The 27,851-nt window shown below is 25.5% G+C and overlaps 1 protein-coding gene across 1 annotated transcript in view; it reads left to right on the forward strand.

Annotated features, from left to right (window-relative positions):
* Positions 1 to 484: 484 nt before the first annotated feature.
* LOC132946674 (neuroglobin-1-like) overlaps positions 485 to 27,851 on the forward strand; it is a 96,339-nt gene continuing 68,972 nt past the window's right edge. Inside the window, exons 1-2 of the mRNA XM_061016719.1 lie at positions 485 to 643; positions 4,822 to 5,203. Of these exons, the coding sequence (XP_060872702.1) occupies positions 4,947 to 5,203 (257 nt within the window). The 5' untranslated portion in view covers positions 485 to 643; positions 4,822 to 4,946. The remainder of the gene's footprint in view (positions 644 to 4,821; positions 5,204 to 27,851) is intronic.

The raw sequence follows: 27,851 nt of genomic DNA on the forward strand, positions 1-27,851 counted from the left end.
GCGCCGACTTTGTTCATCGATTCTATGGTTTGCGAATCCATTTCAGATGATCGGGACAATGTCTTATAATATACCAGTCAAGGTATAATGAAGAATGACTGGACTAACAAAACTTTTTAAAATGTATTATAATATTATGGGCGTAACTTAAAAAAATGTTGCCGTATAAAATCTTAAATCTCCAGCTGAAAAATAAATAAAATACATCCTACGCGTTTTTGGTCGTTACTATAAATATATAAGAATATTCTCGGAGAATAAATTACTCGGCAAAACCGGAGTACACGAATTTGAAATTCAAACACCGCTTAAAATCCCCCGGGTAGATATTTGAAATTTCTTAGAAAACCCACGGATACACCTTTTTGACAGATCGCGCATCGCGACGGCAATTCTCTCGACCGTCGCGTCCGTCGACCACGTGACACGCACGCGCTGTCCGAACTTTCACATCATCCATGCCACCGAGAAGTTCACACGTGGACGCGGCGCACCGACCAGTCGTGCCGCCGCGTCCAAAGCCGTCGCAACTTTGCTTCCGCGTCCGTCAGACCCGCGCGAAATCGCCGTCATCGCCACCGCCGGCGTCGCCGTTGTAATTTTTTCTTCCCCGCCAGAAAACCGAAATTTTCCTTCGACACTGGTACGTAAGGTTATATATTATAATATGCTATAAGCGTATATTATATTATTATACAATTTTAAAATTAAATATTATGTAATATTAGGTATATACAAACAAATTAAACATCAGCAATAATTACAAATAGAATAAACATTAGATTAGATTATAACTGTAGACTGTTAATATTATTTTTCGAGAAAATTTGCAAAAATCGTAGTTAGGTTTTTGATAAATTTGCTTCATTTAATATCTAATTTGTATACAATTTTATTATTAAAGCATAGAAACTAGAGTTTTAAAATGTATTTGTTTTATTAAATTTTGCTATAACATTTCCAATATAGTTTGGAATGGAGCAAGTCCCTGAAATCACATGAACTGTGTTAAAAATAAAATATATAAATTAATGAAGTTAGGGTCTGTTCCTCTGAATTTAGGTATTATGTTTCTTAGTAATAAAAGTTAAATTCAACAAAGTATAAGCAATTAAACATATAAATAATAAAAATATATATATATTTATTACTTTATATAGTATATATTAGTATTCTATATATGTTTAGCATATTTAAACGGTCTATTAATATACGAGTTCCTAATACAATTGTTACAAGTGCGATTGTATATGAAACCCGTAGAAGGTAGAAGGATTAATTTTTTTTCGGCCATTGTGGTGAGGATTCTAAACCAGTGCCTTTTTAAGAAACAACAATAAATTGTAATTATTTTATTTTCAGTTAAAGTACATCAAAAAAATATTCATCACTATAATAAATATAGTTTACGAATATTGTTAGAGTTTTTAAAAATATTAGTTAGAAAACGAGTTAACGATGGGGACAAAAAAGGTGAGACGCAATTAGGTAGTTTATGTAATTAAATAGTTAAATTTTCATTTACTATTGTTAGGTATGTATTTTATCTAACATTTTTTGATTCATTATGCTTCTATCATGTGTTTATAATAAAATGTTTTTTTTATGGCATCCGCTTAGTGATGTTAACTGTCGTCAAATATCATAATATTGACCCCATATGAAATTAAAAATAATTTAGTCTCATCCAACTTACAACTGTTATAAACCGCCACTGTAAATATCATATGACATACATAATATAAATAATAAAGTGATATACGTATGAATGTTGTTGGTGTACTATAGTAAGCATTTTTGAATTTATAATATTTATTATACTGAAGTTCAACGGTGAATGTGTTATGAATTTTCGTATTAATTATAACAAATAAAAATATTCAAGTTAAATCGTAATAAACACTGTATACCCGAGAAGCAGAAGGGACGAAGTTCATTATTGTAATTTTTCAGGAGAATAAAAACAGTTTTTCAACTATTTTTATTTTACTTAAATGGCTGGTGTAAATTAAATTTAATGATTATACCTAGGTACGAGGTTTGTTTTAAATGATAGGCTATAATATTTTCAATTAGATAAATATTTTTTCTTTTAATTATAGTTTACTTGTAATTGTTTAATTTACGATTTAAATGAAACATTTTGGACGTGGATCCATTTGCTCAGTCACACAATGAATTGGACTCTATTAATCTCTATGTTAATTTTGATTATTTGAAAAATATTATATTATAATATAACATTGGCTGTTGTAAATTGTAATATTATAGGTAAAAATTATAATATTATATTTGAATAATTTACCATTTTTAGGAATTAATTAAGGTAATAGTAAAGTTACAGTGTATTCCAGTTAAATATAAAAATATTTTATTCCTATAAAAGGTCTTGGACCAATAAACAATGTTTATAAAAGAAAAATTAAGAACAAAACATATTTTAAAAACAAATCTAACAAATCATAAAGAATAAATAACATTAAAATGCATGACCATCTTGGTTTAATATTGTACTATCTAAAATATTATATCTTTATAATAGTAAAAATAATCATAGACTTGGATCATAATCATAAATAACTTCGATTTTGATAAAAATGGACTTGGTACTTCTGTTTCTTAGGTAATACATTTATTTACAAAACAACATATTTTATAGACTCACCATTTTTTAATACTTAAACGCTGAATAACTTAATTGTATAAGTATTATCAATAACAATTAAATTATTTACTTTTTATAAATTATTTAAAAAAATGAAGAAAATGTTGAAAGACAAAATACCTACCTACATGTAATAGATTAATATGAATAGGCACCTAATAACCACCTAGATTTCTACCAACAATAATATAATTCAGATATACAAAATATTCCATAAATAGTTTCAAAAATTAATCATTGTTATCCATATTTTACAAAAAATGAACAACACATTATAACACTTAGGTATTTGATTCGTAGAATAATTTCAATGCACATGCAAATTGATAGTAATATACAATTACATAATAGATTATAGACGATTCAAAACTAGTATAAAACTAATTGTTATAATAATAATTGTAGGATCTAGTGTCTCTTTAAAAAATCAATAACTATTAGTATATAAACGAAACATATTGTGTTAAAATTAAACTTCAAATGGTTAAGGAAAGTTATAATTATGGTTTTTAAGGTAAAATATTAAACTTACCTAAAAATTATTGAATTATTCAGCCCAATTTATTATAATGGGATCACGTAGGTAGCTAAAGTAAAAATGATATTATAAAACTTGTCAGTGGTATTATTTTATTAGAGGTATAATTTGAAAAAAATAAATATATTATTACAGTTTTATATTAAAAAAGTATATTTTTATATTTTTATATCAATTAATGTAGAATATAATGTCAATCATTTAATTTTTACAAATTGTTCAAACTAGAAAAATGTTTTTTTAATAAAATAAAAAATATATAGGTATATCTGGTTTAAAATTACAGTGTTCAACAAACATGTTAAAAAGCAATCCCAGTATCGTTGTATCATTGATTATATATACTATAATAATACCTATATTATATAATAATATAATATTTATAATCAATGGTTGTACTTACTTCAAGAGTACAATATTTTCTGAATTGTAATTTATAAGAATTGCTCAGCAGAATTGGATAGTACTATATGGATATTGGATATCTATAGTGACGATTAGCCGTATATGGAGAACACTCTCTAAGGGGAAAATGGGTAGGAAAAATGCAATTTTTTTTTGCTTCTCAAGGTGTCATGATTTAATTATTAAAATTAATAATAAAAAAATGTTACTTTGAAATTTCGGAAAAATGAACACATAACGTACTTACCTAAGTTACCTATACATAACGCCGTGCAATTAAGTTTCATATTACTCAAATAACAAAATACAATAATAAAAAAAAATAATAAAAAATAATCTATAATGATCGATAAATAAGTGAACCCAATAAATATTTTGTACAAATTCCGGGACGGAAGATGAGTATACAAGCTGGGTGTTGTGGTTAAAAACGTTTTATTATATAGGTACAAAATAAAGTATATTTATATAGGCACTATATTAAAAGCTAAAATTTATTAAATAGTATTAGCATTTCAAAATAGTATACAAATCTAGCTTCTTATAGTGTTGCATCTATGAAATTATGATCAATTAGTAAATATAATATGTATTATGTAGTATACTAGTCTAGTAATCTACGCACTCTTTGGTGACATTTGGTGTATATAATAAATCCATTGGTCAATCAAAATCTATATTGGTTACAATATCTCAAATATGAAATAACTTAAAGATGCATACGTGGTTGTACTATTAGGTTTTTTTTGATAACCGGTATTGGTGTAAAAAATATATTTTAGGTCAGGCCTAGCGAAAAACAATATTTCCATAGTAAAATTACCATAGAAAAGTACTGGTTTTAAGTGGATTTTACTCCAACTGGTATTTTTATGAAAATTCTGTATCCGATTTTGTCTATCAAACCTTGAATAAATCATTCAACATCTCTGTTAGAATTTCAGTTTAATTTTTCAAACTCTTGTGGGTATTTACAAAATGTTAACCTATATATTATAATATGTACATGCTATTATTTTAATATATACATTAAATGATACATTCATAGTGGAAAAGATAATATATTTCTATACAATTTGATAACATTTAAAAATTAGGCAAAACCGTATCCTTGTAATTATTATTATACTAGATGAGCATGTTCATCCAATCAATGTTGTAGAAAAATAAATGATGAAAATGAATATATTATTTTCTGTTTGTGATATTTTAGTTAACTTATTGGATTGGGAAGAATCTGAAAATATGATGTCCATGAGCAATTGTTGGTGTTTGTGATCATCCTTGGTCCTATATAATTGTTTCCCGTGTATTCGTGTGCATTGTACTTCAAATTCAATGGGAAACGCGGGAACGACCAGAAGAGGGTCGATATTCTCCAAGCAGGACTCTACGGGTGATGATGGTTCAACACGACACAACAAGCGACTTTCAAGCAGACAAAATACTTTTCTGGAAGAAGAAGAGTTTCCGCCAGAATCACCGGTTTTGCCTCCGCCAGAACCACTGACTATGCGACAGAAAGAGTTGCTCACTGAAATGTGGAAATTGTTAGAGGAGGACATCGCAAAAGTCGGGGTCATTACATTCGTAAGGTAAATTATACAGATCTTAAAATTTATTTTAGATATAAACATAGTTTTATCATGAAAAAATATATCTAGGAAATCTATATACATTTTATGTATTACGCTATTATATGTTAATATTTTTGAGAATTTACCTAGTGTTTTGTTATTTTGAATTTGACAAGTACAATTATTTGAATAATTGGAATAATATTTTATCTAAATAGGTAGATTACTTATAAAAATAAAAACAATACTATATATTATCATGTATTTAAAAATAATACATTAGCAGATACGACTTATTTTAAAAATGGGTTCTTTATTACTTGTTTAAGTTATAAGTACATTTTAAAATGATTGTTTGATGTTTTAAATTAACATGCAAGTAAAATATTAATTTAAATTTAAATAGTATAATATACAAATACATATAATATCATAATATATACAATTATCATTTTATATAAGAATCTTTATCTTAATTCCTTATAAATTCGAATGATATTATTATTATTATTATTCTATGAGCGTTAGTTAGAGATTACACTTTAGGTAGGTACATGTAACATTTTGAAATAATTACACATTATATAAATTAATTTGAACTAAAGAAAAATCCTCGGAAAAATCTCATTTCTGTAAATTATAAGATCATTGAAATATAATATATAATTAAATTAATTGAACATTTTAAAATACAATTTATGAAGTTTTTTTTCGAAACAATATTAATTTAAATATGAAAATCTTATTTTAAAGTATTATAGGTACATATAGGTACATTACAAACATAATTTTAGGTATATAATTATATAATACAATGTTTTATTAAAAATTTAATAATTAAAATATACCAAGTATTTATGATTAAAGTATTTTCAATCATTTGAAATTGTTTATGGAAAATTTGCTTTGAACTGTATAATATGTACACATTTATTTATGTTATAATGGTATAATATACTGCAGTATACCGTATACAATATACATATTATATAATCCGGTTGAAATTAGTATTATGATGTAATATTATACATTAAAATATTTAATTTATTTGATTATGCCTCGTTGAACTCGTAAACTTTTAGATTCTAAGTGGAACGATAATTTTACAATGATGTGTGTTTTTTTTTATTTTTATTTTTTTTTTTATTTTTAATTTTAATTTTAATTTTTGTTAACCTAAGGAAAAACGGGATTTTTTACGCAAAATCTGTTTTTGAGAAAATCGATTTTGGTTTTTGGTGTAACTCTAAAACAAATTATCGTAGGGACATGCAATTTTGACTGAATGTTTATAATTGAATTTCCTATACACCATAACATTCTCCAAATAGAAGGAATATGGGGGGTAAGGGTGGATACAAGTATACAGTACTGGACGGCTTGATGGAAGCTGGAATTTTCTAAGCTGTTTTTCATTTTTCATTTTGTGTTCTTTTTTCTTTTTTCTTTTTAAATTTGATTTATCATAGTGTTTATATTCAACTCTTAGTATTCATCATCAAATAATGGAAATGTAAAATTATGTTAAAGCCCACTTCTTGCTATATAAAGAATAATTTTGTTGCAGTATAGATATCTTAGGACTTCAGATGTCCATACAAGAGTATAACACGAGGCATGATCATTTTGCTCTGATATATTCAAATATCAAATGTAATTTCAAAGTAAAATTGTCAAATCATTTCAATGCATTCCATATCCCTATGTATGTAATTTATTTATGAATTAGGTACCTAATTATTAAGATACTGTACTTACTGAAATTGGAATTAATTTACATGACGTTATATTTTTATATTGTATGAATCATTCAGGTAGATTGTGTAATTCAATCAGACGGTGAAGCTAAATTTTATCTTAATATCTATTCTTGTTGATTGGAATTATAATTTTCTTAATAAACCATATTAATAATATACAGAATGGTCAAAATACACAATGTTAGGGATTACTTAATTTGTCTACTATATTATATTCACTAGCTATGTTCGTTTAAATTAATAGTTGATGATCATCATGTATTATCCTGTATCCTGTATCCTGTTAAGAGTTGAAAATGGTGAGGGGTTAAATAAATAAAAATTCTGAATCATAACAATTCAAAATATTAATTTACTGTTATGTAATCAATCAGCAAATATATAGGTTTGAAATGAGGATTACATAAAATTACACGATTCACTCAACACAAATTACCTAGCTGTCAAAATAATTAATTTGAATTCAAACATGCTATTAATAAATTGCATTATATTATTTATTTCTTGAAATTCTTCGTTGAATTTAGCGTTATTTAAGTATAACTTAAAAATAGTGAACCGCGAAGTGAACCGTTAAAAACAACGAAATATTTAAATGTCGTAAAATATTATATATATATAAGTATGTCACACATAAGTAGATAATATTTATAAATACTACTGGATTTTAAGACCCTTTAGTAATCTATAATTTGCAATGTGTGCATAAATTACAAGATAAAATATCAGATATTGAAATAGCATTTGTCTGTAATCTGTATCAAGTATTGACTAAATAATAATGTTCTTAACACCAAATAGAAGAAATACGAATTAGTGAACTGGATAGTTGCCAGTAGGCTTAAAAGATCGAAGGCCTTTGTAAACAGTACAGGTATAATATTTTCTAAATAATAAAATATTGCTGAAAATCAAAAAAAATAATAAGAAATATATAAATAACCTACGAAACTAGCAAAATTAAGGATGGAGCAAACTGGTATTAATAATTATAATATTTGCATTTGACATTTTAGGTATTATGTACGGAAACTTAAGATTATTTTCAAAGAACATTGTAAGTGCAAAATTTGCAATGCAAATAACTAGGGTATTGAAGAAATCGTGAAAAAATACAAATAAGACAAAAATAATAATTTATGCTCACATTCTCTACTTGTATTTACTAAAAAAACGATCAATAATTAATAAATAAGATATCGTACCGGAGAAGCATAGCTGTATCAGACGGAAAAATGTATTAAAATATTAAATAAACATAATTAAATATAAACCATCAATAATTATTATGTAGTGTTTAAACACGGTTCTGCCAAACTTAACTATCTAGTATAATTGCTGGGAGCACGTCGAAAAAATAAACTGCACAGAAAGTGGGTTTGATATTTTATTATTTTTTTCAAGGAACTAATAAACACAACTATTAAATAAAATATATTAATATTATGTTAGAAGTTATAGAAAATGTATGACATCAAGATATAAATAATTAAATTATGTCATAATATAGTAAAATGTGTGATTGAGGGACGTAAATACTAAATAAGTACCTAACTAATAACAATAGGAACCTTCATTATGAAAAAGTTACAGTATGCAATCTAACACTTACGGACTATGGTTTAAAGGTTAGGGTAAACAGGGCGCAAACACACATTTTGAATGGGTGGGGAGGGGGGGGATCAGAAAAAACATTTAAATGTAGGTACCTACCATTAAAAGAATAAATAACAAAATATATATATAATTATGTACTATAGCGTACACGTGTCTATAAATATTAAAATTTGAGTTTCAATAATTTAATTACAAACTTAGTATTATTAGTCATACTATATTAATTTATATTTATTATATTGGCCTAAACTTTTTTTTGGCCTACCTACCGATAGTGGTTAAGCATATACCTTTTAAAAAGTTGAAAACACGCTTCTCAATCAAACAATTATAGTACACAATTTATTAGATTAACGCGCTAACACTATTTTATAAAATTTAAATTAATAAGGATTACGGGGGAGGGATCTGACCCCCACATCCTCCCTTGAGGGTAAAGTGAAGACAATTTAACTTTTATAATACCTACCTATATATTTTTATCATACTCATTACTCATAGGTACATGAACATTAATTTACGGTTGAAGTACAATTTACGATATTCGTCCATCATAATTAAATGGTGTTCAATGGTGAAAACAATGAAAAGTCACTAGTTTATTTTTAATTATTTTGATTGAGAAGTATTTAATGGAAATTAAAATTAAATTACTTGTGGTTAATTGAAAAAATACCAACACCGGCACATTGGGTATGCAAAATCACTGCAGTTATGTAAACAAGTTTTTTCATGGTATTGTGGGCGTATTTTGTTTTATTTATGGATGACTGTATTAATTAAAAATTTAGACATTTTTTCTTTGTAAATTATTTTGTATTATACAAATGCTAATTAATTATTACTACTTAGTCGTATGCTAAATTAAAGGTGAATAATAATAATTTATTTATTTGTATAGAGACCGGTATAGAGTGGTTTTGAGCAATGAAGAATATTATTGATTTTTATGTTTCTAATATAGTTTCTAAAACAAAGTTTCTACTATATCATAAATAATTTTATTTTACAATTACTCCGGGGATCTAGATATGGGAAATCAATCTTTAAAATTGTTTGTTATTATCTAATGTTATTATTGAATTAAAAAAGGTAAAATAAAAATCTAATTACATATTATTAACTATGTAACCAGTCGTCCCATAACCCGCCTTAATGACCTTGAGATTTTCTTTTATTTATATAAAGTAATAATAATGATCATACTGTAACAATCTATATTTTCAACTATATGAGTAATAATAAGGGTAAATAGGAAAATCCTTGACTTTAAGAGCCCACAAAAACTGGTTGACCATATTAGATAAAAAATTTCTTAACGAGTGTTCATTCGTATCAAATCATAATATATTATTAAATCAAATTTATGATTCAATAAGTGTTCCAACAAAATATGCATTTGATAGTGAAATCGTTTTTATTATAAGTATATAAATATATATTTTCGTCTACAAATGGGTAGGTTAGCATTTTACTTTTTTCATAATATTCCATATTATGTTGTTATGCACAATTTTGTAATTAAGAGCATAATATTATATAATTTAACATTTAGTTTTCGTTTTGTATATTGCTGTACATAACTTTAAAATGGTATTCCATAACGTTATAAGTGCAAATATTTCGTTATCTATAATTTGTGATATAAATCAAATGCACGTGTGCTTAAAATGTTCCACGGACAGCAGCTGACATTGCCACCAGTATTATAAACTGTGCACGTTGTTCGTTAATATTAAAATCCTTTTCCGTTTTGTGTTCAGCCAAAATACTTGTGCTCCAACATGTCGTGTAAAGTTTTGTATACATTCGTTAGATTGCATTTTTGTTCATTTTTATTATTCACGTGTAAATTAGTTAAATTTATGAACTTTCTAAAATATTTAGATATTATTATAATGTGTCATGTATATGTTGTAACTAACAGGATTGCTTTAACATCTAACGGTGACAAAACACGTATTCACCATTAGTAAACACAACAATTATTTTATTGTCTATTATTTTGCTTGCATATTAACTTCCTGACGTCTGAAAAAAAACCACCTAAATATTATCATAAATATCAAAATATTAACATTACGGTTAATAGAAAATTCAAAAAGGGATACATGAGCTGAATGTACGTAATGTTTATTATTTATATCGCTGTGAGGGATATTTTCATTGAACACTAAATAAATAATATTTTGATGCTTTACGTTTTAATTATTTGTATTTAGTTGTTTGATATTTGCATGGATTATGTATTTGGATATTTATTGATGTACATTTATTTTATTATACTGTGTTTATATGTCTGTATACTATAATATAATATAATATAATATAATATATGTATAGCAGCTGTGTAGCTGGCGTATCCAGGGCGTAAATAAATCCGAGATGTGCAAACCACCTGCGGAGGATAGTAATAAATAACTTTTTTTTCTTACGTTTGACCAATATTGCAAGCAAAAATAAATGAATATGTGGTTATGATTTTAATATTATTGATAGCAGGTAAACCACCCTAAAATAACTGGTTTAATCTATTATACAAAACTTCCTTGAATTGTCAAAATAGGTCGAGAATGTTTTTGATGTTATATAAGCCTCAGCACTTTGCTTTTTATATAATATAATAGCTGTTATACCTGTGTTTTCTATTCTATATAATACCCTTACAACCCGGCCGGGATCCCAGATAATATATATGTACACAATTTGGTGCCAATTGGTTTAAATCTGTGGATTTTCATATGCGTTTTTTGTATATAACCCGACTTATAGTATCTGTATTAGCCGTCTATCTATTATTATAATCTACTTATCCATCTATCGTTTCCGTTTTTATTCAGTTGATATATTCTCAATCGCATTTTGTCAAAATCGATCGACTATTTTTTCAGTTATAACCCTTAACCATAAAAGTGTATGCCTCGAAAATACGTATAAATGATACTCAATTTTACATTTAGGTATACAGATTAGCTATACTAGCCTAAATGACAACATTGACAACATATAATATAATCATAAAACTATATCCAATCATAATAACTATTTTATTATCTGTAACCAATGGCAAAAAATAAGCAAAAAATATTCGATTATCTTGAGCCGAAACAAAATTATTTGTGAGCAGCGAGCCACCTTATAACCAAATTATATGAGTTGAAAAATGAAACTCAAAACCCTCGAAAAGTCTCAAGAAACCCGTTGATATAACTTTTCTTGAGAACGGCCCATTAGATTTTGTGTCTATAGAGGACGAACAAACAATTAAATATTAATTTTTATGTATTCAATCTATACACTGCTTGTCTGCTTGTAGCAATAAATTGAATTTGAATTAACTGTATTTTTTAATTAAATAAATCAAATTAAAAAATAATCTTGTTTAATACATGTTTATCTAACGGTTTGCTATCGATTAAATTACAATTTTATTTTAATGAAAAAAAGTTGAATAAAAACCGAAATATTTTATTAAGATATTTTATGTTCCCTAAGGTGGAATTATTTTTTCTGTACTCTATAACATATATGCTTCTGATCACCCACCTTGCCTCACACACTTGTCGTCGACTATGCTGATTATAGGGCTATTATCCCAGTAAGTTCTGACCCCGTTACTGCTTATCGCAACCTTCAACATCACCTTTCCCTCATGGAACACCGGTAAACAATTTTTTCAAATTTTTATTTTTTTTATAATACTGTTATAACAATTTGTGCAAAAATACTAAATAAATTTCGCAATATTCACATCATAATTGATGTACTGTAAAATAAATATGAACTAATCTATATATTATTATATAGTTGAACGTGTCCTGACTATAATAGCTAGAGACTTTACGTTTTCATAATACCTACCGGGTAAGGGACTAAGTGTGCACTAAGAAAGGATTTTCTAAAATTCGTATTTTAAAGAGTTGCTCACACAAGAATTTTGAGATTCACCATGGAAATAGAAAATTTGTTTTTGTTTATTAATGATTAGTGGTTACCATTGGTTACATATTATATAATAATAATAAAAATTATTTTATAGTAATTTTTTTATATATATAAATGGTTGCTACTGGTTACATAAAATGAAATTGTTATTATGATTGGATATTATTTAAACCTGTATTTTATATTTGGTCTCTATATTTTTAACCCAAGCGGTCAGGGGCGTAATTAGGGGGAATTAGGGGGATGGACCCCCCCCCCAAAAAAACCGTTAACATTTTGATCAAAGTATTGATAATGACCATTCTTGTTTGCTAAAAACGTATCCCCCCCCCCCCCCAACCAAATTCCTAATTACGCCACTGCAAGCGGTACCTAATAATTTGTTTATTTTTGTTAGCAATTGGGTTGCCCGTAAGAAAAAAAGGTCCTTATCAGTAATAAACTATAATAAGTTATTTCTATCTTATTATCCGCTGATTAAAAATAATATCTTTTCTTTTTTTCTATTTTTTTCTATTTTTTTATGTTTTGAACATTAATAATAACAAATTAAACAAAGTTTGAATAATTTAATAGTTGGAATTTTTTCACGGGGTGCAGGGTCTGCTTGCAAGTTGCAATACATAAAGGGATTATGGCCTATGGGTTTAAATTTATTAATCTGGTACTATAATAAAATGTATATAAAAATGCACTAATGACAATAGTTTTTTTATTTAGCAACACCAATTTAAATATCTGTAATTACAAGGAACTTAATATGAATGTAAACATAATTTCATATTTTAAGAAGGCAACAAATTATTAATAGCTTATAGCTACATAGGTACACTCAGGGCTCAGCCTGTAGTACGTAAGTACTTTCAATCTGCATCGTAAATTAATGTTAGAACTATAGATTTAATTTTAAAAAAAAAACAGGCTGTGAAATGTACGGAAAATCCATTTGTGATATTTTTATTTTTGTACCGAAATCCCACTTTGATAACATTATTAGAAAATGCTGATTCTTTAAGCAATTTTTTTTTCTTGTGCTTATAATTTGATGTTAATCGCCTGAGACTAATTATTTATTCAAAGGTTGAGAAAATATCTAGGTAATTAATTCATTTTGTTTTTAATTGAATCTTTGTGTCCTGAGAATTTTAAATTTAAACATAAAGGAACTTTTTATTTTAGCTGCGTTGTTATGTAGGTATAATGCAATAATATTTATTCTGTATTCAAAATATTAAATGTCGAATAAAAAAAATAATATTGTTACAAAATCTCTCATTCCCATTAAATTAAAATATGAAAATTCTAACCTAGTTTTTATTCTTTTATGTTCTACAAATATTCATTTTACTCACGAAAAAAACGAGTCTGGGTCATTAAATTAGATACATTTGTTTCAGAAAATAAAATAAGTTTTTCTTCTAAATACAAATACCTATACACATAATAATATGTAATAATCATACTTCATATATTCCTATATTAATGTAAATTAAGATGGCCTAAGTATATAATATACATCATACATATTGATTTAATATCCACGCAATGAAAATGCAAATAAATTACTTTCTACGCTTAAAACAACATATTATTGATGTTTTTATTGCCAAAGAGTTTACTATAAAATATCTGATTGCCTTTGTATAATACAATCAATTAAAATGGGTTTTCATTCAATTGTATCAATTATTTTGTTTGTGTTAATATCTACGCATTTCAATTTGTAGAATATTCTATTAAAGTATGCAGTACCTGTGTATGTTATTGTTAAACTAGTTTGAAATACGACAATATTTATTGTTATAACATAGTACTCAACAGTCAACACATTCACCCAGCAATAATTTGATGATTATTGGGAGCATTCGGAGCTTTACAACATAGTGATCACATAGTATAATAATATGAGTTTAATTTAATTTAATAATTATAACAAATATTAATAGGTTTTAAACTGTCTACTAAAAATGTCATACATTTATAGTCTTACAGGTAGGTAGGTAAATAGGTAATACATTTGACTAATTTAACAAGTGGTTCATCGAATGTGAAAATTTACCATTCGTTTTATTATTATTGTTATTATTATTCCAAGGGCTCGATAGTATGGGAATGGGATACTTGCATTTGAGGTACATATAACATTTTATTGCTGTTTCTGTGTATTATGGCGTATAATGTATAAACATGCAAAAATAAAACAACAGTTTTGTTTCGTTCAATATTTATTAAATATCGTTATTATTGTTACTGTACTAACATTTGGACATTCGGTATTCTTTTGTGGGTTTACTGTTGAACATCATATCAACAATTTAATTTCAACGCTTTCAATATTTTATACTGTGATTATTTTTAGTGGTTCTGTGTCATACCTATAAACGCAAATAAAAAAAAAAACATTGAGTTCAATAATAAATTAGTTTTCAATGTACGGACTTAATAATCGATATATTGCCGAGGAAGTAAAATCGCTGGCATTTTTTTTTTTATTAATGTTAATTTTGAATAAAGATATTTATAGAACTATATGTACTTTTTTAACTTGTTAGGTTTTAATCTAACTTTAGAATGTAATATCCAAAAAAAGAGAAAGTTGAAGTTTGTTCCTTATAACCTTTATATTTTATTTTACTTTTAAAGGAACTTAATTTTCTCGGTTATTTGTGGAGAAGATACTAAATTTTACCGGCTGTTTATCAGTCAACTTTGTAGATCCTTCAAAACTTATCAAAGCAAAATGAATTAATTGTTTGTTCTATTAAAATATTTAAAACTGGTTTTTAGTACATTTTTTTTTTTGTTAAGTGCATATCAAAAGCGTAAATGTATTCAAAATTTTAATTTTTCTTAGAACGTGTAAAGCAACATCGCATACTTTGTAAAACGATTGAAAGAAATCCTACAAACATTACCTATGTCTTCTAAATTAAAATGTTAAATAATTATTGAAACAACAGCTCGGGATGTCTATATTATTAAGCATTAGCTATAAGCTATAGCTGGTATCATCTACTTTACAAATAATTACAATAGTGCAGTTTTTCTTTTTATCAATAGGTTGAAATATTTTGAGCATTGTAGTAACTATCAATATTATATGTATAAATATTTGAATCGACATCAAATAAAGTAAGATACTTGGTACATACGATACAACGATTTTAAACTGAATTTTTGACATCACTCTCATCATCGGTATTTCATTGTTAGAATATTTTACTTTGATATTTTTCATATTATTGTATATTATAAATTGTAGTCATGAATGAGAGTTATTGTTATAACTTAAAGTGCTATATCGAAATACTTTAGACACTACTTTTTTTTTATTTCTTGGGGTAATTTACCATATTTGTCTTTTATCCAAATAGCCAAATGGAATTGTTTCCATTTTTCTTTATATCATGTATGAAATGGTAGGTACTTCTTTAAAAAAATCTTTTTTCTTCTATTATTTAAAAAAAGTGCTAAATTTAACTCATTTGGAATGCAAATAAACAATAACGAAAACTATAATTTTCAATGCTAAAAAACACACTTTATAGTGCATAATATATATTATGTAGGTACACCAGTGAGTTGTAACACACGTCACACTTAGTTTATTTATAATAATTTATTAATTTCTACGGGTCCAAAAAAAATTATGTTTTGGTAGTAAATAACCCACGAGTGTCGTCAGTGGATGGATTCTCCCATCTTGATTTCCAGTTAAACTTAATTATTATATCATTTAAGCTTATTTCACAACAATTATTTAATTGCTTAATTCAAATGAAAATTTAAAACAATTGATAGGTGTTTAACAAACAACCTGAATATTTTTGATTATTATGGATTTTAAAAATGTAAAAAGTTATGAAAATGTAAGGTTGTAATGGTGGTTTTGTTTGTAAAATATAAGAACTCGTTTTTACTGAAATTATTGTAATAATATGTTTTATATTATTACAAGGTGATATATAATATAATATATAATAATATAAAATAATATATAATAATACATATTAATATTATATTATTATATTGTAATATAATAATATTATATTTACTATAATATATTGTGACTCATGACTATGGAATTATTGTGGACATAAATTTTAATTAATTTCCACCTATGAATGCGTTATTATAGTCGTGTCGTTTAATTGATTAAATATGTTTAGCTTGACACTGGACAAATTTATGTTCACAGTCATTATAATGTGAATTATTTAAAACAAACCAACACTTTATGATGTTGTTGTTAGACAAATAAAATGTAGTCTGAAAATCGGTGTCCACATTACATTGTGCACAGAACAGATAAGAAAGGGTCTCCTGTTGATTTATCGATGCTTTCTCTAGGTGTTAGGATACGTACATAGGGTGCTACAAGCTCATAAATCACTGCACGTTAGCGATTGGAAGGCGTGGTTTACTGTTGATTTTAAATGACGAATTGTAACTGACTGCATTTTTAATTTTTGCTGATCTGTTTTTTTTCTCATTTTCATAATGTTCTTTCGGTCATATTTATCCCCTTTATTCGAGCTCTTTTCATCTATTCAAATCGTATGTTGTGTGCAATGTACATTACACACAAATATTCTAAAGCATATTGTAAGTGCTATTATATATATAGTATTGCGTCAATACACCATACAGTTGAATAAAGTAGTGATACACTGATACACCTATTGATTGATCTACTTGCTTAAATACCACAGTTACAGTTTTCAACCGTTTTATGTTATATTACCATATTATAAATGATAATAGTATATACGTTTTTACAGAGGTAGACAAGTTAATGAAAATAATTAACTCAAGATAAACTAACCAACTAATTAACTTAAGATGACACGCAGTATCGATAAGTTAAAAATTAACAGTTAACAAAACATAAATTTAACTCAATAAGTCAAAAGTTAACATGAAACATAAGAAATAGTGTTATGAAAAAGAGAAAGATGGTTCTATTTTGGCAATCCGCATAATCCTTGCAAGGGGGTGATTATTGATTAGTATCATAGTTTGTGCCTTGGCACAAAAAAAAGTAATGTTACAACTATTACGTGAAGAAAAATAATCAAATTTAAAATTAATGTTACAATTATTTCGACATCTTAAATTATTATGAAAAATAGTTAATAGTTGTGAAAATAGTAGAATAGGGGATTTATTACGACATAGATCAACTTATTCATATCTACAAATTTGCAAAACTAAATTATGCATTTTTATTATTATTATATAAGTACGATCATATATTATATTATTTTCTACGCCAGTGGTTCTCAATTTATTGGTGGTCCGCGGTTGTGTAGTAATGTTGTGATTTTCAATTTAAATTTAATTTTAGTGAAATTATTAAATTTGTAGTCGTTTGAAATTCGGGTATTTTTTTTGGATCATTGAAACTCGATTATCGTGAAAAATGTAAATAATCAATTTATTAAAATTTAAAAGTAAGTATTTGCAAGAAAAGGGTCCCCGTACAATTTTAAGTTTTAGCCAGGGGTCCGTGGCTTCATATTAATTGAGAACCACTGCCCTACACAATTGGTAATGTTCATGAAATTAGTGAAATTTCTTTTAATTGTAAATATGTTTTTGTCCAGCTCATGAAATTCTGAAAACTGTAAAGCATGATTAAAACTATCAACATTGTGTTATGCTTAATTACTATAGCTGTAATTAAATTATCCTATAAGTTAAATAATACTATTAAGTGCATGCGAACTTGTATCATACGTTTACAAAATTAATTATACGTATATAGTAAAAAGAACTGTGTCAACCACTATAAGATGTAAGTTTTTTTATGTAAGCATCTTGAAGTTTGCACGGGTTTTTAGATTTACACAAAGAAAAAAATCTCGACTTCCTGTGCCCACAGCTTTGCAGATAATTAATTTTGCACCCATTTTATCTTATTCATCCATATTTAATGAACGCCATTCCACATTTTCTTATACAAAATTATGACCTCTTCAGCAGTGGTCTTCAAACGGTGGGTCGCGTGAGCTTTAAAATTGGGTCGCGATACGTCTTATTTTTAAAATAAAAAATAAGTTTAATAGTTGAAATAAATAATAATACAGTTTATACTATCTATATTCTATAATATAATGGATATCAATTCACAGTATATGTTTCATATATTGGTATGATTTTACGTAGCAGGTGGAATTTATTATGTTAAAACACTCAAGGACAAACATCACATTACATTTTTTGCGTTGTATTTTTATTTTATTATATTTTTTCGTGTGAATTCTATACATTTTCAATTGATAATAATCAAATATTCTGCCTACTAAAATGTAATTTTTATTTATTCAGATATAATAATACTACTACTACAAAGCATTAAGCAATTTTAGCTTTTTTTTGTTTTTCTACAAAGCTTACGTGGGTTGCGAAAAATGTAGGCCTAAAAAAGTGGGTCGCGAGTCCAAAAAAGCTGAAGACCACTGCTCTACACTATGCTTTAGTGCATACACATTACACACTCGTTTGTTAAATTCCCTAAACCGTTAGTTATGGTTGTTCTTGTTTCAAGTCTTAAGTTTGCAAAGTATGTAGGTAATTAACAGTTTTCTTCTTCTTGCTTCACCACGGATAAATGTCTTGACCAAACATTTACGATGGTGAATAACTAATACAATATTAATAATTATTAACCTACAATATATATACGTGATAACTTGTACAAGAACCCAATGGATTGTTTGTAATTGCATTAAATACAATTTAATATTACCTAATATTCATTTACTCGTGAGACTTGAACATTTATGATTTATTTTGCAACAAGAAACAGAAAAATCATTTACATTCGCCATTATTTATCTTTGAAACATTTATTAAACTATAATTATCTGTATTGGGAAACCTGAAATCTCAAGTACAAGTACATAAATCAAAAAACAATAAATTATGATGTTTTTTGAGTTTCAATTTAGTTTTAACTTATAGTTTAGTATATTTTAGTACAAACAATTGTATTATTAAATAAGGTCATAGGTACCTAAATAATGCGGGAAGGAAACAAAAATGTAATTTATATCACTCAATGTACACAAAGGTAACGTAATGTCTTATATGGTCATGATCCAAATGGACTAATGTTTATCGTTTTAATGATTTTAAACTTTAATATAATACATAACTTTAAATTAATCCTTATTCTAAAGACATAAAGACCTTTCTTCTAGATAAGATTTGAATAGAAGGTAGTATGAATTGTGAACGATTGATTTTATGTGAAAAGTAGGTCTTGGTGGAAGATTCTATCTAAAGCTATTATTTTACATGAATTAGTAACGCAGTCCATATTAACTTTTTTCTAGAATATTTAATTCTATCAAACTATTTTCAAAAAGTTTCATGGCAGTTCATTTTATATGAAAAAAATATATTTAACTTTTTTTTGAACTTCTTGTGTTTTGACGGCTTTTGTTTTGAACATTTTGTGCTTTTTGTCCATACATAAAATGTTTTATTTTTTTCGTGAACCTATAACGTGTAAAAATTACGGAACAAAAGACGAATAAAATTATTTTGAATTAAACTAAAAATCAACTTTGAATTTTTAGAAAAAGTTTTTGTGTAAATTTAATCATTTCTGACTGATTGGGTGACTTACTTAAACTTAATGAAATAAAAGAAATATGTTATTGAAACAAATTAATAATACATAACTACTATAAGACATAACATAATTATAAATTATTATTATATATTATATTAAAATTTTTTTTTTTATTTTTATTGATCAAAACACGACCGACTAATTGGCTTTATAAGTGATTTGTTTTTTACAATATTTAATACATGTATTTTTTTCAATTTATTTTTTTTTACCTTTAAATTTTAATTTTAATAAGTTTCTATAAGACAGGCTTATTTTTATTACAACATTTAAAATATATATGTGTGTGTATACCGATCAATCGTATGTTACATATTATAAAAGTAAATTTATGGAAATAATATATCAATATTTGTTTTTTATTTAAATTTGATTTCTTATTTTAAAATTAAAATATTGAGGAAAACCAATAAATGGGTCACTGGAGTCTATAATTTGATATTTAATAATTTTAAAATAGTATGTTAATTTGCTCTAATGTTGTATTCTTATATTTTTTAAGCTTGTCGATTTATGCAAATTTGCTTAGTAAGCCAGGCCGAAATACTGATTGGTATCTAGTCACCTGAGAAATGTCTGTCCCACACGTTTAGATTATCTTTATGATAATGAAAGATAACTTTTTTTTTTCTCTTATTTAAAATAACCCACCAAATTGGATAAAATGATAGGCGTTAACTTTTGTACCTTTAAAAATTATATCAGTTGTAAATTATGATTTCATTCTAACTTCACAAGGCTTTTTACGTTTAAAATATCAAAAGACACTCTAGTTGATAGATGACATATTAAGGATTCTATATATTCATATGCAAGCATTTTTTTTTCGTGCCAAAAACTCCACTAATAGACATAGAGTAGGGCGAGAAAAATATATATATCACTGGAATGGTATTATAGAGTTTAATTGAAAAAAATTAATATTTACACATATGATGACTCTAAGGCAAGTAAAATACCAAAATAGGAATACATCAGTGGTAAGTACCATATTTTCAATAAAATAAAATTTTAAAATTTAAAAAAAAAAGTTGCAAGGTCGTGTAATTTGAAATATAAAAAGCCGTTAACAATTTATGTTACAAAAGGAAAATAATAGTTAATTATTGTTTGTTAGTGTACATCAAAAAGCGTTATTCGAATGTTTTATAGCTTAAAGACTCTAAAACTAAAATATAAAATATTTGTTTTTCCATTTTAAAACGTTTATACAAATAAAAGGAAATGAACCTCAAACAACGATAACGAACTGGATGTGCGATAAAAAAAATGCAATAGTTAGAGCATGTTGTCGTATTGATACTTGATTTTACAATTAAAACGGTTTTTATGCTCGAATTTCGACCAATGGACTACAGTTCAAACAATTGTTTAATTTGGATAAAATATACATCGGAAAATTATACACTAAAAACGTATGGAACATTAAAAAATGTAATATTATTAATATAATATAGAAAAATAAACTAAATTATTTCAGATGAAAGTTTATTATTGATTTGTTTTAAGAAAAAAGTACAAATATAATATATTTCCACTATAATTTTATATTTGACCTATTTTTTCAAAATGTGACATATCAGGCATTTTCTAAAGAAGGAAACCAGAGCTAAGGGTTAGCGCTGCGTGGAGCGGAGAGTCAACCACTCGATGTACTTGTCTTTAAAATCGACGCAACTCTTATAAATTTGTCAATCATTGAAACAAGAAGAATATAGATTAAAAATCTTTGTAAAAAAAAATAATAAAATACAAAATAAATAATAATACATAGGTAGTATACGTTAATTAAGCATATACCTATTGTTGAGAAGCAAATGTGTTACAAAATATTTGTTAAAATGGTTATTTTTTTTTATTATTATTATCATTTGATGTGTTCATTTTTATTGGAGTTTATCATTTGAACTTCACAAACAATTTGTGTATTCTGAATAAATATAACGTGTATCCCTAAACTTAATCAAGCATATACAATTCGACAACAAAGCACACTAGCTTTCTGGTAAAAAAAAATATCAAATGATTGATTTTGTTGTGAATTGAATTATATATTATATTAATTTTTAAAATAATTTAAATATTATATATATTATAATTAGGTAGATAGGTTCATATTTCCGATATAATTTCAAAAGTATAGTATTATAAAAAAACAACGTTCAAAAATAAAATGTTTAGTAATTAATTTTACAATAAAGTATTATGCTCAAATTTTATCCAACTATTTATTGTCTATTCAATAAAAATATAGATGTTTAGCTTTTCCAATAAAAAAAGTAAAAACAAACAAACCAAAAACAGTATGCATTTTGATACGATTTTGGGTCTTTCCAATAGACTGGATTTGATCCATTTTAATGATTTTAAGAATATTAGGATAATAATGCTCTATTGTAAATTTATTTAATTTTTTTTCTTTGATAATAGTATAATTTATACTTATACCTAAATTATAATGTTTCTTGTTAAAATAAAATGAATAAATACTTATTAAATTGATCAAACCAACCATTCAAAATCAATATAATTCGTGTAAGTACTTAATCAAATTAAAACAACATTATTAACATTATAACAATGATAATTTTCTTATCTTATATTTGTCCTAAGTTATCTGTTATCATTTAGTAATTTGATTGTCATTATTATATCCACTCTTAATGTATATTCAATAAATGTAAAACAATAGATTTGAGTTTACAAGGATCTTTCCCCCATTGAAAACTATTATAGATTCAGTAAGGCATATAACTTTCCCGGAATTTGAATTTAATCATGGAACAGTTTTGCCTAAGAGGCAAATAATTTTTTTTAACACGAAGAAAATTTCCCTGATGAGCTATTTTAATTAAACAAAAGTTAATCTGAATTAAAAAAAAATCGATGAATTATTATTCATTAGAACATTATAAAATTGAACATTTTGTAAGTTTGAATAATATTTGGCTCATTAATTTTATTTCTATTAAATAATGGGGATCTTATCGAAAATAAGTTTTATTAAAAAAAAATCTCGGTATTTCAAAACATTTTAAGTCCTAACAAGATTTACACTATTGGTATTTTATAAAAAAAAAAGGATTTTTTATAGGATCGTGGTTCAAAAAATGCTAGTACTTACCTATTATTTATCAACTTGGAATATTATTTTTTTTGTAATAGAATTTATAGTTACATTTTTATTTATTATTTAGTTTCTCTAAATCTAAGTTCTAGAAATGGTCGAAAACATAAAGACTCGAGTGTAGTATCAACTGAGTAACGGTCAAGAAAAGATATTTTAGTACAATAATTTATTAGTGTCTTGTAGTACTAATGGCCAAGTTGTCGATATGAAATAATGATCAATTAAAAATAAGTGTAGAACATTTGAAATATTTCTGAAGAATCGATTATTTATTTTATTTGATTTTAAATTAAAACATTGACTGTCGACATTTTTTTTTAAATTTTATAAACGTAAAATTAATTTTAATATTATGTTTATAACAATAATGTAAATATTATATATTAATTTTTCTCTAAGTCAATAAATACATTTTTAATCTTAAGTATAAAGGTTTAAAATTATGTACAAAAGTTTTTTAAATCATTATAATGTACTTTATTAAATAACATACACCTCAAAATAAAAATATATACAATCTTTTGAAATATCATGTTGATTTTGTATTCTTAAATCTCTTTCCATATGAGATTACCATAATATCCTTCTTATATTTTACATATTATTTTCAAATCATTTTTTATAAAATTTGTTTATCTTAGGTATTTTCCGCATATTGGCTTTTTCCATAAGTTATAGCTTTCATACCACTTACTATTTAAAAAAAGCCGTTAATTTTGATCAATTGCCCTTTGTTTTATCCACAATCTGGTTTTATAATATATTTAAATTATCTTTTATGTGCATCTATAATCTATATATTATTTATTATTTATTATTATTTATTAATTTATAATTATTTTTGAGTTAAAGAATGAAACAACATAATAATAATTTTATTTGGGTTTCTAAAAAGGAACTGAGTCATAAAAAAAAATCGTGAATAAACATTAAATACACATACGATAGATATTTAAAATTTTTTTACATATTGATACTAATACATTTTACATATCACGAAAATGTTCTCTAACATACTTGTTTTATAATTTGGAAATTAAACGTAAGACACTCTTTGTTTCTCTTTACATTACAACTTAGTGTTTTACTTTAAATGAATAACCACATTCATTCTATAATCAATATACTATACAGACTTATAGTACATTTCAGTCTCCTTTATTCTTATAGTTCTGAATTTCTTAATTCAAACAATACAATAAAACCAATTTAATTTCAACTATTGTAGAAATATATATGTATCTTGGTTTAGTTCAGATTGTTGACAGCATTATCGAACTGTTTTTGAAATAAGTTTTTAAACTATATAAAGGGTGATTTTCCAAGCGTGCTCACCCCCTCATTTTTCTTTAATACCTGTCTTATTCAATTCCTGATTTTTGGAATTCTTAAGTACACTCAAAAACTATTTTTTTGAATACTTAGATTTTTTACACCATTTGAGAGGTGTCCTGTCGTCATACAAACATTTACTTTTAAAAATGAGTATCACTATGTTTCTGTAAAAATCATAATTTTAATAAATTAATTATTGAATGAGAATTTAGGTGAGGATGCTTGGCGAATAGCACCGTACGATATAATCTTAGTTGAGATTGAAATCAGTTAATAGTTTCCTCAGTTGCTGTCACTGGCGCAATAAACGTCATCAAGATAAAAAAAAATAAATATCACCAATAGTTATTTTTTAACTCTTAAGGAGGATCAAACAATATACAATATATTTGTAATCTATACTTAGTTTTATAACTTCATCAACATTTGTGCATATATTAAAAAATAATATTAATTCTAAAATATTATTACAATTTATGCCATATAAGATTATATTATATTCGTATGAAATTATTACACAAAAAAAAAAAAACATAATAATCAATTGCCACTAAAAAAAATTACATTTTATCACGCACATAATTGAAGCAACAGCTTGAAAATAACGAAACCGAATGGTTGTTTTATTTCCAATGCGATCATATTATGGACATTTAAATACGTTTATTTTATTTCTGATGATTAATCGAATCGTTTTAAAAACCCCAAACTAACACGCTAGAACCTTAACGCTATACATTTATATTAAAGGCGTAAACCTAATGTCATTTTTAGGAAATGGATCATATTATAGTATAAGTTTAATAAATAATTAAACAAATTTTGTTACTATTTTTAAATATGAAGACGAGGGCGGAAAATAGTAAATACCACCTAACACACCGGCATACAGTCAAATTTTGTTTTTTTTTTTTTAAATACAGCAAGATAATACTTTTTTATCATAAATATTATAACATGATATTATTTACTATTTCAAATTTGACAAAAAAATGATAATAAGTACCTAAGTACTTACTTATAATAAAATTGGTATCAATAAGCTCGTTTTCAGGCATTTTTGTATTTGCATTTTTTTATATTATTATTTATCAAGTTTTGTAGTATTCATACATTTGCAAACATTCATTATTTCATTAACCTTTAAATTATATTTTTATTTGTTTTACATATTATGTATCTTTTTTATTTTCCACCACATTTTATATTTCAGTGCCTTAAATAAAAAAAAAAATAGTCATACTTAATTTAATAAAATACAACATTTAAATTAATAATATATAAATTAAATTGTAAAATTGTCATTTTGGACTTTACTATGACTTTACTAACGATGGACAAAAAAGGCTTAAAAATGACAAGAGCTCTCGAGCTTTTATTATGGCAATTGATTCTGCTGTAAAAACTGAGAAGGGGCTGAGGAATTTGTACACAAATTCCATGTTGTTCCAAATTACTGTGGTTCCAACCCAATAATAAAATTATTATTTTTATTTCAAACTCATATTGTTTTTCTCACATAGTTGTAAGACAGTAAACTATAGTATTTTTGTTGATTTTAATGTGATCGATTTACTGTATTGACTGTATTTACTGTATAGTTGGTCTGTACAATCTTAAATATCTGTGGATGATAATTATGTACATCGAGGATTACTACTGCCCATCAAATGTTAATTTAAAAAACGAGACACAATAATATTCAACAATTTTCAAAGCAATAGTTTTCTAGCACCATGTATAGAATTTAAAACATTCAAACCGTAAATACCACCATAATGGTATACAAACTTTATAGGTATTCTTTTACGTATTTTTCGAAAATGTTTTTATTCATAAGAGAATAAAAGTCCAATGGCATTACTTTGACAACAGCGTATTATTACATGATTGGATTTACTGTATATAATATACATGTAATAATATATATTTTTATATATATAACGTGCCTTACATCATTCATGATCGTCTGTCAAACAAACTTACCTATTTCGTTTATGTATACGTATTGGCATACATCAACTTTCTACCACGATAATACCACTGATGTGAAATTTAATGATGGAATCGTTCAATCGTTGTTTCTAAAATGTCAGTTGCTAGTTTTTGTTTGTGCAGATTACTAAAAGAAACTTATAATATCTACCTATTCTCGTTTTGTCAGTCCTTTCATTGCTATGATGATAATAATAATAATAATTGTTATTATGATTCAATGGTACCTAATTAATTGTTTAAAAAATTCCTATATAAAATTAAATAATTGAAAATTAAATTTATTTATTATCCGATCTAAATCTTCATAATCATTTAATTATCTTGAAGTCTTAAATAAATGTGTAGTGTTGCTTTTATTTTAAGGAGGTGATAAATTATTATGTGGATATTATCAATCGATTTATTTATCAATAGCTTTGCCAATAATTTTTGAATAATATGCTGAAAGCAGTAACTGTAAGTACTTGAATTTTTCGAAAAAAAGATTTTCTTCTCTAACTAATAATTTGATTTAAGAAAAAGATTGTCTGCAAAACATGCACTTTTTATGGTTGGTTACTTTTTATTTATTTATTTTTCAATAAACAAAAATATTGGGCCCCCCTGCACAGACTCTCGTATGAGGGCCCAAAATATAAATCATTAGATTAAATAATCCAAATTTAAATACTAAAATGTGGTAAATATGAAAAAGTTGAAGAAATAAAATACTTTAGTTAATTAATTAATCTAGATTATAGGTTAAAATGGGATAAACATACCAATTGCATCATTAAGAATTATGTACATTTTTTTACATGAAAGAAGCTATAAGTATGTATTGCACAACTTGCATAAAATAATTGTTTATTTAGCATTAGTACCTACAGTCATTATATTCTTATTCTATATTAAATATTAATTAAGGGAGGCACTTTTAATAATAATTTGTCTTATTTCTACCTACAATAAACGTATTATAAAATTTTAATTATATTTACCAAAGCTAACTAATACCACATTGATATATAAGGAATTTAATGTGAAGGACTACGTTCATTTTTAATTTATCTGTTTTAGTTATTTTGTATGAACATAAACGTTTAATTCAACCATTAGATCATGAGCTAACAACAGATCTAAAAACAATATTAATATACATAATAATATATTATGTTTACCCAATATTAAAAACCGTATTTGATCAAAAAAGTTTTTTATACTCTGTGTATGTTCATACATTAAAATATATAAATAAAG

This window comes from Metopolophium dirhodum, chromosome 6 (genome assembly GCF_019925205.1).
Source record: "Metopolophium dirhodum isolate CAU chromosome 6, ASM1992520v1, whole genome shotgun sequence".
Classification (NCBI taxonomy): Eukaryota; Metazoa; Arthropoda; class Insecta; order Hemiptera; family Aphididae; genus Metopolophium; species Metopolophium dirhodum.